The sequence below is a fragment of the Macrobrachium rosenbergii genome, chromosome 45, assembly GCF_040412425.1.
Source record: "Macrobrachium rosenbergii isolate ZJJX-2024 chromosome 45, ASM4041242v1, whole genome shotgun sequence".
In the NCBI taxonomy this organism is placed as follows: Eukaryota; Metazoa; Arthropoda; class Malacostraca; order Decapoda; family Palaemonidae; genus Macrobrachium; species Macrobrachium rosenbergii.
Window position 1 is genome coordinate 19,209,025 of NC_089785.1, and position 14,062 is coordinate 19,223,086.

General features: G+C 35.6%; 1 protein-coding gene across 4 annotated transcripts in view; it reads left to right on the top strand.

The window, feature by feature from the left end:
- LOC136829745 (monocarboxylate transporter 10-like) overlaps positions 1 to 13,730 on the top strand; it is a 99,585-nt gene extending 85,855 nt beyond the window's left edge. Inside the window, exons 10-12 of one of the 4 annotated variants that reach the window (XM_067088571.1) lie at positions 2,876 to 2,902; positions 5,567 to 5,593; positions 6,513 to 13,730. In XM_067088571.1, the coding sequence (XP_066944672.1) occupies positions 2,876 to 2,902; positions 5,567 to 5,593; positions 6,513 to 6,634 (176 nt within the window). In that variant the 3' untranslated portion in view covers positions 6,635 to 13,730. The remainder of the gene's footprint in view (positions 1 to 2,875; positions 2,903 to 5,566; positions 5,594 to 6,512) is intronic. The other 3 variants (XM_067088572.1, XM_067088574.1, XM_067088573.1) reach the window with 3 other exon arrangements.
- The last annotated feature ends 332 nt before the right edge of the window (positions 13,731 to 14,062 follow it).

The following is a 14,062-nucleotide window of genomic DNA, read 5'->3' on the forward strand; positions in this document are numbered from 1 at the left end:
AAATTCCACTCTTGTTAGTGTCACTGGAGTGCAATGAGATTTACTCTGAGATTTAAGGATACAAAGACTTTAAAGTTTCCCAGCTGTAACATTCAACTTCTGAGGTGTTGGTTCTAGGAAAGGGCAGTCATTAATTGGGTATCCAACTTCTGAGCAGTTGGCTCTAGGAAACGGGCAGTCATTAATTAAGTAATCTTATATAAGTGTAGAAAAAAAGAGATCCACTTGTGGTGAGTTCCTACTGCCAAAAATGCCAAGGTAGGTCATCATTTAGTTTTCCTGTTCTCCATTACCGAATGGAGAAGGACTGTGCCTTTCATTTGTAAAGGAGGAAACCAAAACTGTAGGAGCTTGCCAAGAAATCTTCATGAATTCATAAACTTCAAAAAGAATTGACCAGCAAGGAGGAAATGAGGAAAGAAAAGTTTCTCAACCTCTTTATAGTTTGAGAAAATCTAAGAAATTACCCTTTCATGTGAGTTAGTGCTCTTTATCTAGAACAAGTGCCTTCTGGCTTACTGATAGCAATGCAAGAACTAAAGCACAAGTAAAAAATAGTGTGTGCAAAGTATGAAAGCATCTCTGTAATGCTGGATGAAGTACAGTATTAGCTAATAACATCAAGAATAAATAGGTAGCTCACCATTTCTTATTAACTTGGATAATTTAATAGCCCTGATTCATAACATAAGCTGCATTTTACAAAGCAGGTTATGCCAGGAGTAAGGAAAAGTAGGTCACATGCCTTTCCTTACTCCTGGTCATCTAGTTAGAATGGACAGCTGTCATAAGAATTGGACATGACTAATACGGTAGTGGGTGAACAAATAATGGAACACCAGTAGAATCTTCAAACTTCAGTTGAGTGGCTGTTCAGTGCTCACCTCGATACTACGAGAATGGTGATACCAAGATAGCAAGTGATTCTAAAATTGGCAGTGCTGAGATAAGTGATTTCATTTTGGTTAGATGTAGGTTCACCTCAAAAGAATCTTGCAAGGTAAGAGAGTGGTAATTCTGCAAGTAACTTCAGCCACCAACTTGAGTATAGATGGAGGTGATTACCATCAGCTTGTCACTCTGGGGATAAGGAAGGGTGGTCTCTTGGCTTGTTAACAGACACCATCCCAAGCACTTCAGCTTTCATTTTACAAGTGTTTTATGGGTCTCATCACCACAAATCAGTGACAAGATCTGAAGGTGGTTTGTATTTATGAAATAATAGGTCTTAAATAGATGTATTCTTTTATAAAGCTCTTTATAAACTATCAAGAGTAATGTATGTTTACTGGATTTTCAAAACTGGTATGTAGTTGTCACATTGTCTAGGAGCATTTTGCCCTCCTCCTGATAGTTTGGAAACATCACAGTTTGCTTTGTATTTTCTTTTGAAGGTGATAAAACCTTTACATCTGCTCGACGGCACTGATGATATCTTCATATTAATTTTTATTTTTTTAAATTTGTCTTTAGTTTTTATTGCATCAGCTTTGTACATATACTGCGTGGAATTATTCTAGAGCACCCTTTATCACACAGTACATCGTTTGCGGGTCCATTTACCTCAAGGTAATGATATACCTGTCACTTGAATAAGGGATTAATGGGTTATGGAAACGTAAAGATGAGGTATTTCATATTATAGAAGAGAGTAGGAAGCTCTCCATCTTGACTGTTATAGAATCACTGTAACTGTTTAACTGTGTTTGAAGTGTAGATAAGACAGTAGGCATAACTCCCTTTAAGAAGATTATTCATAAGTATTTATATCTTTATTTATATATAAAACTTTCCTGTCAAAAAAACAAAAAAAAAATAAGGGTCAGCTTTTAGTATTTGTTTAACATTCAGAGAAAGTTTGGGATCAGTATGAATAGACCATGCAAGAAGACCCACATATTATTATTTTGTCTTTGTCAGAGAGAAAAACACTTTAGTTTCCCGTAATTATTTGATATATTTTACTACCTAACTAGCATGCACTATGGCTACCAGGAGTCAGAACTATTATTTGACATCTTTGAATTATAGGGAGATGGATTATCATCTCACAAGATCTTTTACTAAAGAAATTTTTGGCCTCTGCTTGCTTCAAAATCACCAGATTCACTTTGTCATAATTTTTCTGGGATACTGGACTGAAAATGATTCAGATATACACTAGTTATATTGTACAGTACTCTGAGCATAAAAGAATGACTCACTTGCCTGGTCAGCTTTCGTTATATTTAATTTCTCACAATTTTATGCTGTGCAAAAATGTTTTCTTGTAGGTTTGATTTTCCACTTTCTGTTTGGCAACTGAATGACCTGCGTGATACATTCCATGCAGTAACTTGAATTCATGCAAAATACATAGAATTTTAATTGATAGATTCTCTGTAACTCATATTACTCTTTGGAAACCGTTAATATTATCTGGGAGTTGTGCCATAACATTATCTGGGAGTTGTGCCATAAACATTTTTTTTTTTTGTGAGGTATGTGAAGTGTATTATGTATTTTGTCTTAATTTACATCATTTTGTAGTTCACTCTTGTAGTGCAGCTTCATTGTTGTTTTAGGAAATATTTGTGGAAGGCACACTTCTGTTATGTAATTCTGCATTAGATTCATTCACTAATTTTCTTTCTTCATCATTGTGCTTTTAATTTTCCTCACTGTCACTTTGTCTCAGTGTTTATTGGCTGCAGCTTATTTGCATAAGAAAATAATGTTAACCAGAAGTCTTGAATGACTGGTCCCCTGCCATTAGGATGTAATTTGTTAGTGCAGTACTTGTACTGATTTTGAACATAAGTACGTTTGTACCATCAAAGACCTAGTTTTTCAGGTTATGGGATACTCAGATATTTTTTTTTACCTTAACCCACAGCTGGCAAACCAAAGAAGTCTCGGAGGGGTAAGCTATTCATGTGGCTTGTTGAATTTGTAGATGTAAATACATTTAGGTTTAAGTATTGTGGATCTGTTAATGTGAATGTTTTTGATTGATTTTTTGAATGGATATTGTTGTTTAGAACAGACCTTTTATTTACCGTTTATTATCATTACTGTGCAGACAGCTTTAGCGCTGTCGGGGTGAAAATGTCTGATGATATGGGTTGGAAACTTTAGTACAATATGGCTAATCTACTGTCCAAGACCAACATCCTGTTACCATTTAGCTGTGCAGTTGCTCTGTACCATACCATGCAAACTCTCACTACTTCAGCCACATTGCTTTCTACAAACTATTTTAGGCCATTGGAGGGATTGCAAATTTCAAGTGGAATCTAACTTGAACACAAGGTAGTTAGGTTAAGCAGGAATGGAAAGGCTTCACTGCAATCAGTTTTAACAGTGTCTCAAGAGAAGTACTCTGCTGGAATTCAGTGCAGTTCATTGAATGTGACAAGGAGCATCTCATTTTCAGTTCACAGAACCTCTTTATAAGTAACTTAAATGCTGGCTTCCACTTTTTTTATAATTTTTTCATTTTTATTTTAGTAGTATTCTAAAGTTTATCATTAGTGTTTATTTACTGTACCAGCTCTTATTCATTTGAGGACCAGTTCCATTACAGCATTTTACTTATACTTACTTTCTAGCTTCTGCTTCATCTACCCATGCAAACTCCCAGTAGAGAAAACTTTTGGTTGTTGTGCTGCTCCCTTTTAGAGGAAGGAGCCACCTCTGCTTCGGTGAAAAGGTAAAATGCGGTGTGGAAACCTTTCAGTGCCACCGTTCCCTTATCACATCCCAGTTTTTCAAAGGGCTCGACAGAGTAAGGAGCACAAATGTCACAAAGTATGCTTAGTGCTTCTCTCAGTCTTAGACCCCACTCTGTTTCCTGCCTTTTTTGTTTTTCTCAGGCTTGGGCTAAACAAGGGCACTTGGTTACCTGCCCTATTGGCCTTTGCATAAATAAAAAGGTGATGTAGATGTTGGCACAGTCATAAGAATAAGTGCTGATTTTGTAGATAAAAAAATGGTCTTGTGTACATGCAAACTTATTTTGGGAAAATAAAGTATTGTACAGCATTTGGTTTTTTCTTTTGCAAGTCAAGTGATGAGTATCACTGATTTATACTATAAAACAATATTCAGAAGCACTTTTGGTACATGAGCAAATATGCATGTAGTATATGGAGTACATAAGTGCAATATTGTACAGGTATATGGAGTACTTACACATACAGCAGTACAGTATATGCATTATGTAATTGTGCTGTTTATATACATTATATATTCACGAATAGAAGTGGCTAGCTGCTTTATGAATCATACTGTAGTATATAGTATTTAAAATAAATAAATTCATGTTATGAGGGGATACATGAGGCAAAAAGTTTTGATTTCTTGTTAAGAAATGTTCAATTTGAAGTGGTTATATGTACTCATTAGGCAGTGATCAGCTGAATTTTTTATGGTCTTGGAAAATTACGTTCTGTAAATGGCTGAGTGATCACTTTTGTTATTTTGTTAGTCAAAAATAATCTTGCCTTTTCCCAATGGTAAATTCTTATGAAATTTTTCACTTTTATTTGTACGTCCTTGTTTGTATTTCCCTGTACCTTACGCCATTATTTTTATGATCGTGTGTTGTCAGTGTATTGATTTCAAATTGTTACATTGTGAAAATGACCAATGAGTCTAATTACCAGAAAGTCAGTGACAAATTATAAGCAGTTTCATAAATAAGGACCTATTTTGGATATTCCATATTACCCATTAGGACCAGAAGAACATATTGCTTTCATTTTATGTGTGCAGTATGTGAAATGATGATGGCACAAGGTGAGACCTCTTGCCATATGGGGAACCCTTATCCAGCTGTGAAGAGAAATGCGGAGGTGTGTGCTTGTGGTTTCCATCTCTCTCTCTCTCTCTCTCTCTCTCTCTCTCTCTCTCTCTCTCTCTCTCTCTCTCTCTCTCTCTCTCTCTCTCTCTCTCTCTCTCAGACCCTGTCCTTGACCACAAAGGTTTTGCTGTAGATCTCTTCAGGGTAACACACTTCATTCATGTCAAAATTCTAAAATTAGTAAGAGAGACCCAAATACATAAACAGTACTACCCTTGCACTGGGAAAGAGGAATATTCATGAAACAAAAATCAAATAGTACAGAAAAAAACAGAAAACAAAGACATGCAATAGCTATGCAACACTGCAGAAAAAATCCTCCTGTTCATTATTTGAGCCAAATAATGAACAGAGTTAGGGATATCCATTAGCAGGAGCTCTTACATAGAGTTAGGGAACACCTATTAGCAGGAGGTCTTACGTAGTGCAATCACTTCTTCACTGTTCAGCTGGAAATGAATGTGCTGTTCTTCAGTCCCTGTAGAGCACAAGTAAAATAAGAATTTTACATTAAATAAAAAACAATTCATTAGTTTTGAGTAATAAAAGCACAAGGGCTGCCAGGCTTACAGACAAGCAAGCATTTTAGTGAACTAATTTTTCTGTTTTTTAAGATCTGGAAAATATGTTTCAGTTCTTATTGTTTTATGTTTAGAGCTACTGTATTGAGTATTTCATATGCTTTTGTCTTATGGTTATGAACTTTTTTCTTTTGCTTAAAAGGATTTAAAATGTCATCTCAGCCAAAAGGTGAGCAAAGTATTCAAGGTGGTTGACAATGTTTTCGTGTTAGACAGTGCGTAGCAATGAATTTCAGACATGTCCCGTTAATACCCTAGGAGTAATGTACTTCACCACAAACATTTTTAAACGCTGACGAATGTTACCGTGTACGTAGTGTGTTTGTGCGCTACCTATTTTTGTACATCACGTGGTAGTGCTTATTTGAGCTTTTATTAACTGGCCTTTACAGTTATTGACCTTTAAGAAGACATTAGGGTTTTACTGCTAAGTTTGAGGTCAGTCGTTACTGTTTGAATATGGAATGTTGTGACTTCTCTTAGAATGCTTGTGGGAAGTTACTGCATAACCCTTTTGTACATAATATCCAAAGTTAAATTCTCTGGTTGAATAGCATGATTAAAATCTGTGTAATTTAGCAAGTGTAATGTAATCTAAACTAGACTTCTTTTTTTGTTGTACTAAGTATTGGAATACAGGTACTGGATCTGGAGTGCAGTATCTTGAAAAATTTTCGTTATAGTGAAGTTTTTGACACCTAGTTTTTTTTGACATTTTTTCTGCTATAAAACTTACGAGAGCAGTAACGTTTTACAGTGTTACGTGAAATAATATAGTACTTTTAGTGGTTTGAAGGAAATTCAGTACCGTAGTACCTTGTGGTATAAATGCATCACTAGTTCCTAGAGCGAGACATAAAATCATCTAGATGTACAACTAAATTGAAATATCTGGCCCTGAAATGATGCGCAACCTTTAAGAAACAATGTTATGTGATATTTATTGAAATTTATCTCAAGTGAGAATTATAATGGAATTTCTTTGACACCTGAATCTAGTTTTGCATCAGACAGCATAGCAGTACTGCACTGTCGTGCATCCTCACACCACCAGCACGATCTTTCATTATTTAAATTTTGATTTTCAGATTACCGCATCAGCAATGGTGACGTGAAAGAGCCCCGTCCCTTGTCGTCCTGCGGTTCGGATGACGCCGTTAAAGTTGACGTCAGAAGATTAGCAACACTTCAGAGAGAGAGTTGTGTATAGCTACATACAAGCATTTAGGCTAAATATTTTCTCACTGCAATCACAGTTTTAATATAAATACATAGCTATTTATTATGCCTTAAACTTTCCACAACGTACCAAAAGTATATTCATGTAAGAATGATGGGTTGTTCTTTGTTTGAACTCTTGTATCACTACCAAAAGCTTGAACATTTTGTATACATTAAGGGAACATTATTAATCTATGTATATGCTGTATATTATGGGATCTCCTGTTTTAAGCAACTTCCTTAATGAATAAGGGAGCATCAGGAATCAGGAAAACTAGTGCTGCAATTTGTAGTTTTTAAAACATAGCTTTAGAATCCCAAAGTATTTCCCATAAATGCCAAACAGTAATAGTATATATATCCCACTATCCCCTTCATTATGACAAAGAATGACCCATTGTGCTGTCAGCATTTGCAAGGAATTCCATGAAAGATTATCTTGACTGAGAAATCTGAAATCATTGTAGAATGATTTCTTGTTTGAAAAATTAGTAAAGTAGGATATTTCTTGTTTGAAAAATTAAATATTTACTATTTACTTTTTACAAAACTATTGTGTTTCTTTTATACTGTATTAGTTTTATTATATGCAGGACTTCATTGTTGGCTACACATGGATAAGTCAGTGGAACTTGAAAAAGATTGAAATCTAATGGTGGCTTTAGGATAAACCTTCCATATAAAAGTAATTTATACTTTTAATTTGGTTTTCGTAAGGTTGTTTATATCCTTCACATGTTTTATTAATAGTAAATTAATCGTTATTTCATAAGGAATAACAGATAAGAATGTATTTACAATCCTAATATACTTATCAACTCCTTGGAAGAACCATTACCAGTACAGCTATTTTGTCAAATCCCAACCAGTGGCCAAGACATTTTGTCAGCCTCTTAGCCAAACATTCTGGATTCATGTGGCTGTGAGTTTTTCATGTTTTCTTTTGTGACTTTCCTTTAGTCTTCCAGATTCTGTATGGTTTTGTTTTCATAGTTTTTCACAAGTGGATGAAGTTTATATGGAAAATTCAGCTGATTCTCTGGCTTTGATGAAGTTTATTTAGAAAATTCAGCTGATTCTCTGGGTTTACAAAACATATGTGGGTCCTTGACTTACAATGTGCTATTTATTGTAAATGGTGAATTTAGATAATTTGCATTTCTCCTAGATACACAAATAATGGATATCATTCATGCAAGCTGGACCAGTTGTTCATGCAAGCTGGACCAGTTGTTAAAGCTTGGAGATACAGTACCCATTTTCAGTCTCTCATGCTGGGTTGCGGATGATCATCCATGCATTCCTCTGCATATCTTCAGTTTACCTTCAACCAGCGTACTGTGTAGGTGTATGTACTTGCACTGTCCACCATAACTCTTATTGAGATCTTTGCCCTTGAGATGGAAGAAATGAGATGGGGTAGAGAGGTAGCCTGTGGATACTGAGAGGAACTTACATCGGCAGAGATAGACTAAACACTCCTTGATTTGCTAAAGTAGACCTGATTAGAGATACCCCTAGAATGAAACCAGCCACAGAAGTTGGCCCACCTTTCCTTGTGAACACCTGCTGCAGATTTTCTGATGGAGCCAGATACCTCTTGAACAACTTTTACAAAAAAAGCCTCTCCCTTGCAGGAGATACTATATAGTCTCTAGCCGTAAAGCACGAGTGCTTGCATGGGCTAATGACAGCAGAACAGGTGTCGTTGATGAAGTAGAGCATGCCACAAGAGTATATTTCTGTTAGTGGCTCTATGAGAAGGGACAGCAGACCCAGGTACCATTTGGCTTGTGCCCATCAAGGTGCCACCCAGGTCATCCAGTGACCAGGATTGACCAGCACTCAGTTGATTACCTGGTGGATTAGGCAGAATGGCAGGATGACAGGAAGATGTATGCATCCAGGTTGTCCCAAGGGTGCTGGAAAGCATCCTCCACTGCAGCCCTAGGATCCATTACTGGTGAGCAAAGACCAGGCAAGAAGTCTGGGCTAGTGTAGACTCGCCTCCATGCACCTTGGAAACATGATCACGGGGAGAGTTGGCATTGGTTCTCCTCTCTAGAAAGCAACATGGGTGACAGGGAGTGACCAGAATCATGCTCCGGTGAACTTGTTCCACGATCACCAGCCTCTGCAAAAGTTACTGGTATCACTGGCATGCCCAACAGAGGAATAACAACTACAAGAAGACTAATTAGCCCTCTTGTGGAGGGTTGCTTTCCAAGCTTTCTTATGCTTCCTGCATGAGGAGGAGAAGAAGAGGAGGAAGATGAAGCATGTGTGTGCTTCCTCTGTTTCCCTTGAACCTGGTTTTTCTCCACACCAGTCTCTTCAGTGTCCAGAGACAAGACAGACATCCATGAAGAAACAGCAGTAGGAGATGATGTAGTATCTACAGCAGGAACATCAGCAAATTCACCAGTCAAATCTTGTGGGGAAGCCAAGTTAAAACATCTTGATACCAAATCTTGTGCGGAAGCCAAGTTAAAACATCTTGATACACATATTTGGCCTTCGTCAAATGCTCAATAAAAGTAAACAAAGAAGGTTCACCTGGAATGCCTTAGGAAGGCCACGCAGATTATAACAACTCTGTCTCTTGGGGTCACCCTGGTGATACACTAACAGTGGCCAAGGAAGCAGATATCAGGCAAGGAGGAGAAGAATCCCCGCCTCAGTTCCACACACACAATGGGGAGCTTGATCATCAGCTGGTTTGCCTACAACTTTTGCTGTGGAAGGGATATGGGCAGTTGCTGCAACAGGAGGGATATGACAGAGCAGCCACAGAAAGGAGAGGAGATAGTGTTGGTATATATTCCTCGGAAGACAATGACAATACTTTTTGAGCTGTATCTCTCCCACTGGGAAGAACATGGAAAACACTTCTGGCTGCTGCCCGACAAACAAAGAATGGGGGTCAGTGTCATTGTCACACCCAGGACATCTCTGCTGATCATTCTTACTTGGAGAAAAAGAATTATTCCAAACACAAACACAGTAGGTGCCAGCGAAACAAGCCCTGATCGTAATCCAAGTAAAATATCGAAAATATTAGACGAAATGTTTCAACAACAGCGTGGTGATAAATGTGAGACAATGCACCTTCACAGTATGGTGGTCAAACAAAATAAAAGAATGCATCCACCCAGTTATATTCATCAGAGCCCACTGTAACCCTAAGCGTTATGTATTCTTAAGAGGGCAGGTTATATTGCTATGTTTTATCACTCGTGCTCAGATTCTCAGTCAGGTATAGTTTATTGCTGTGATTATCCTTTCTAATCATGTAGAAAATTAGCATATTTAAGAAATCCTATGATGATAATCTTAGCCCTAGAAGCTTAAAATGTTGCTTGGATGAATATTTGTACTTTTGTTTCTTTTACAGCTTTTGTGAGTTTTTTTTATATGAGTGTACATTACCTTAGCCTAGTAGGTTAATAGTATCCCTTCCTTTATGAGCTTTACAAATGAGCAAATATATTGTGTTCATATAAACAAATACACTGTTCATATGTGCATGAAATCTTCTGAAAGTGAATTACAGCTCCATTGACAAGATGGAATTACTTTGATGTCTTACTCTAAGTATTCATCGAATTTATACTACCAGTGACATCAGTAATGTACCTACTGGAAAATCAGTAACGCGACAAATGCTTTTTCTTCCGTTTCCAATACTTTTGCATGAGAATTTTTATAAGTAGTTTTAGTAAGTACTTATGCTTATGCTTGCCATACAATAAACAGTTCTGGTTCTGTACCTTTGAAATTTTTGTATTCGGTAAACATTTTTTATTCTAACATACCTGAAGCTTGTCACAAAATATTTATCAATTACTTGACCTCTGTAACTTAATTGAAATTGAACTGATTTAACCTGTCGTTAATAAGAAATCATTTTTGGTGGCACATAGCTGCTGAGTTTCATTTAAATGATTTAGATTTTACATACTGATTAATGGATGTTGACGTTTAAGTATTCTGCAAAGTTTCTTTGAAGATATATTTCACATGGCATTTTTTAGAGAACATCTACATAAGTTTTGTAATTTTATGAGCTTTACAGAAATCTGTGCAGCAAAGTCTGCTGTGAATTATGGCGGGAGTATGATAATTTATTTGCAGTCCTTGTTTTTCCACATACCAGACACTGACAGTTCTGCATTATTTTCAATTTTACTTCTTGAATAAATGTGGAATTGGAAGGAATTTTTCACATTATATAAATTGCTATTCTGTTTGACCACTTTGCCAGTTAAATGGACAGTTTTCTTTATGATTAATATTAAATCATGTATGATTATAAATTCAAATGGAAATCATAGGATATCTGAATTTGCTCAGTTGCGGCTGTGCTGTTAATTGGTAATCATCATGCATCAAGTTGACCCTAAGCTAGTTGTGTACTGTAAATTCCAGTAGTATTTGGATTGGTTTGTATATCATACCTCGAGTGAGGGACGAATCATGTGCGAACAAATTTTAAATTGCCTATGTTCTTGTCTATTGTCTAAAAAAATTTTTTTTTTTATTTATATGTAATATACTTCTGCAGTTTTGTTACATTTTATCATACTGAAACACATTTTAACATGTTAGAAAAGAAGATGAAAACTGATACAATGCTTGAAGGAAACTACTGCAAAGCATCATTATAGTGTACAAAGAAAGAAAAGTGCTTCAAAAGATCATTCTAGACTTTTTTTTTTCCAAGGGCATGGATAATTTTTTGTAAGGATGTATTTTTTACAATCTTGTTGGTTTTCAAGATACTGTTCCTGTTAAATTTTATTGCTGACATTATTCAAGTGCTCAAGATAGATAGATACTTTCCCTGTTTTGTTACTACAGTATATTTTACTGCTAAAATTATTTCAGTGTGTACCACTAAATGTCAGTTTCCTTACATAATACTGTATGTGCATATCTTACATTGAAGGAAAATATTAAAGCATTTAAAATATTTTTTCTTAATTATATATTTTGTGAAGTATTCCATGTACTGTATATACATAGCTACATACCAGCTTTTAATGGACATTACCTTGTTTTCTGTTGCCGTGAGTCTTTACCTACAATACACAATTTGGCTCCTCATACTCATAAGTGAGGATCTTTCCTCATGAGGTACAAGTTTGAGAAGATTCTCCTATACTGTACATTCAGTGTTTTGCTTTCTGCTAGCCCTCAGTTTATTACTCTACATCTTAATTTATCAGTTAGCTGAGTATCTTCAAGTACAGGCAGTCCCTGGTTTACGACAGGGGTTCCGTTTTTCCGCCACGTCGTAAGCCGAAAGTCGTCGTAAACTGAAAAATCGTCGAAAATTGTCAAAAATCCTAAGTAAACCTTACTTTTAATGCTTTGGGTGTATTGAAAACGATGTAAACTGCATTTTTATTGAGTTTTTCATCAAAAAACCTCAAAATTTTGATTATTCTGCCGTTTTTGGAGCCATATTTTTTCCGTCGGATCGGCGTACGACGTGTCGTAACCCCGGAACATGCGTCGCAAACCGGGAAATAATTTCTGATGAATATATTTGAAAAGCATCGTAACCTCGGAACGTCGTAAGCCGGACACGTCGTAAACCGTGGACTGCCTGTTCTGTATTGGACTTTCCATGCTGTTGTGAATTTGAAGTTGCATCCATGTTTTGCAAAAACTTCAGTCAAAATTTATGCTGTCATCACTGTCTTGTGCTGTAGTTTGGTACTGTATTTAATTTTGTAGAATCACTTTCACTAAAAGTAGCTTACGAAGCAGCAGTATATACAAAGCACTTTTCATCATAGAATGTAGAACATTCCAGATTTTTCTTTTTATCAGTCAACACTATTTGAGAAATCTTTCTAGATTCTTATGGTTTGCTTTTCTAAAGCAGTCTACCATTTTCCATATAATTTCTTCAGGTCTAAAATACAGAAGCTATACTTTCATGAACATTTTGCTCTGTTGTATATATGGCACATATTTTTAAGAAATAATTATAGAATGTTTTATTGCTATTTACTCAAAAGATTCGTTTATTAGATTGTATTTAAAAAAAAAAGCAAGTATACACCTTGTTAATCAACATGGACTTCACATGTTTGTAAGTTTTATTGGTGCTTGCAAGTAAAGAGGTCTCTTTATCATTATCGTAATTGATCTAAAATAAAATCATCCTGTGATTCAGCACAATAGTGATTCGGGTAAACCAGTGACCTGTATTATCTCTGTGTCAGTCGAAATTTTATGAGCAAAAGGCTGCCTGTGTTTCATAGTTAGGAAAATTGGTCCTTGAACAGATACTTTAGTGAAGTAATATAATGGCTAGGCTACTCGAGAGTCTATGTGCTAGAAGTGTTTTAGTAAGGAATTTGTTGCAGTCACTTGGAAATTATTATCTACATTCAGAAACTATTACATCTGATTGTACTTGCTTCATCTCCAAGGTTGGTTATCTTCAAAAAGCATTTTATAAAAAAAAAATAATTAGAGTTTCTTATCAGCTGTCTGTTGTACAAAGTTTTTTCTAAATCTAGCTACTCTAGTGTACAGTCAAGAATTGTTCACCTTGCTAATTGTAAAATAGTTTCAAATTTGTGCTCACCTATTATAAATACTTTTGTAAATATTGTATTCAAAATGTTTTCATGGTTTGAACTTTTTTAATTCAGGTACTTTGTAAAAGTAGTTTTCCATATGCAAAGTTCAGCGTATCTTCCATTAGAAAGACTCGACAGAATTGTGTATTACAGTGGTAACAAGACCGTTAGTAAACATTTTGTTGCTGTAAAGTCTGCAAAACGAAGCAGAAATTTTCTTACGTTTGTATGTCAGTAAAAACAGAAAAGTTTAGAAAGCTATTCTGAGGAAAACTTTGTTTTTAGAATATACCACAGTAGTTATAAATCAGTTGATAATGGATGTAAACAGCTGCTGACTTTGTTATTTTCACATTAGATTTTTTAATGTACTTTTTCATGTGTCCCTTGGATATGCCTATTTTGGTGCATCTTTCATTTGAGATTATTTTTTATATTTTGTGTATTAAGTTTGTTGCTTGATAATAAATATTTATTTACTTCGTTGATGGCATTTATGTTCCCTAAAAGCCTTGAGTACTAAATGCTTTGTAGAACTGAATTTTAAGGCGACTCAAACCAGGTCTGGCTTAAATGTTTTGTTTATTTAAATTGCTGCTACAGCTTATGAAACTTTAAAAACTTAATGACTGGATAAATTGAAAGTGCAAAAAAATGATATATGCTATATATATATTAAATTTTTAAGGTAATTTGAAATTTTCCTAGGTATACATACCAGAATGCTATTCCTTAGCATGCTGTGAAAACAGTTCATGAAACCTGATTAGGTAAAGTAATTGAAGGTCTGCAGGTGAGTGGGTTTTTCATAGGCTGTC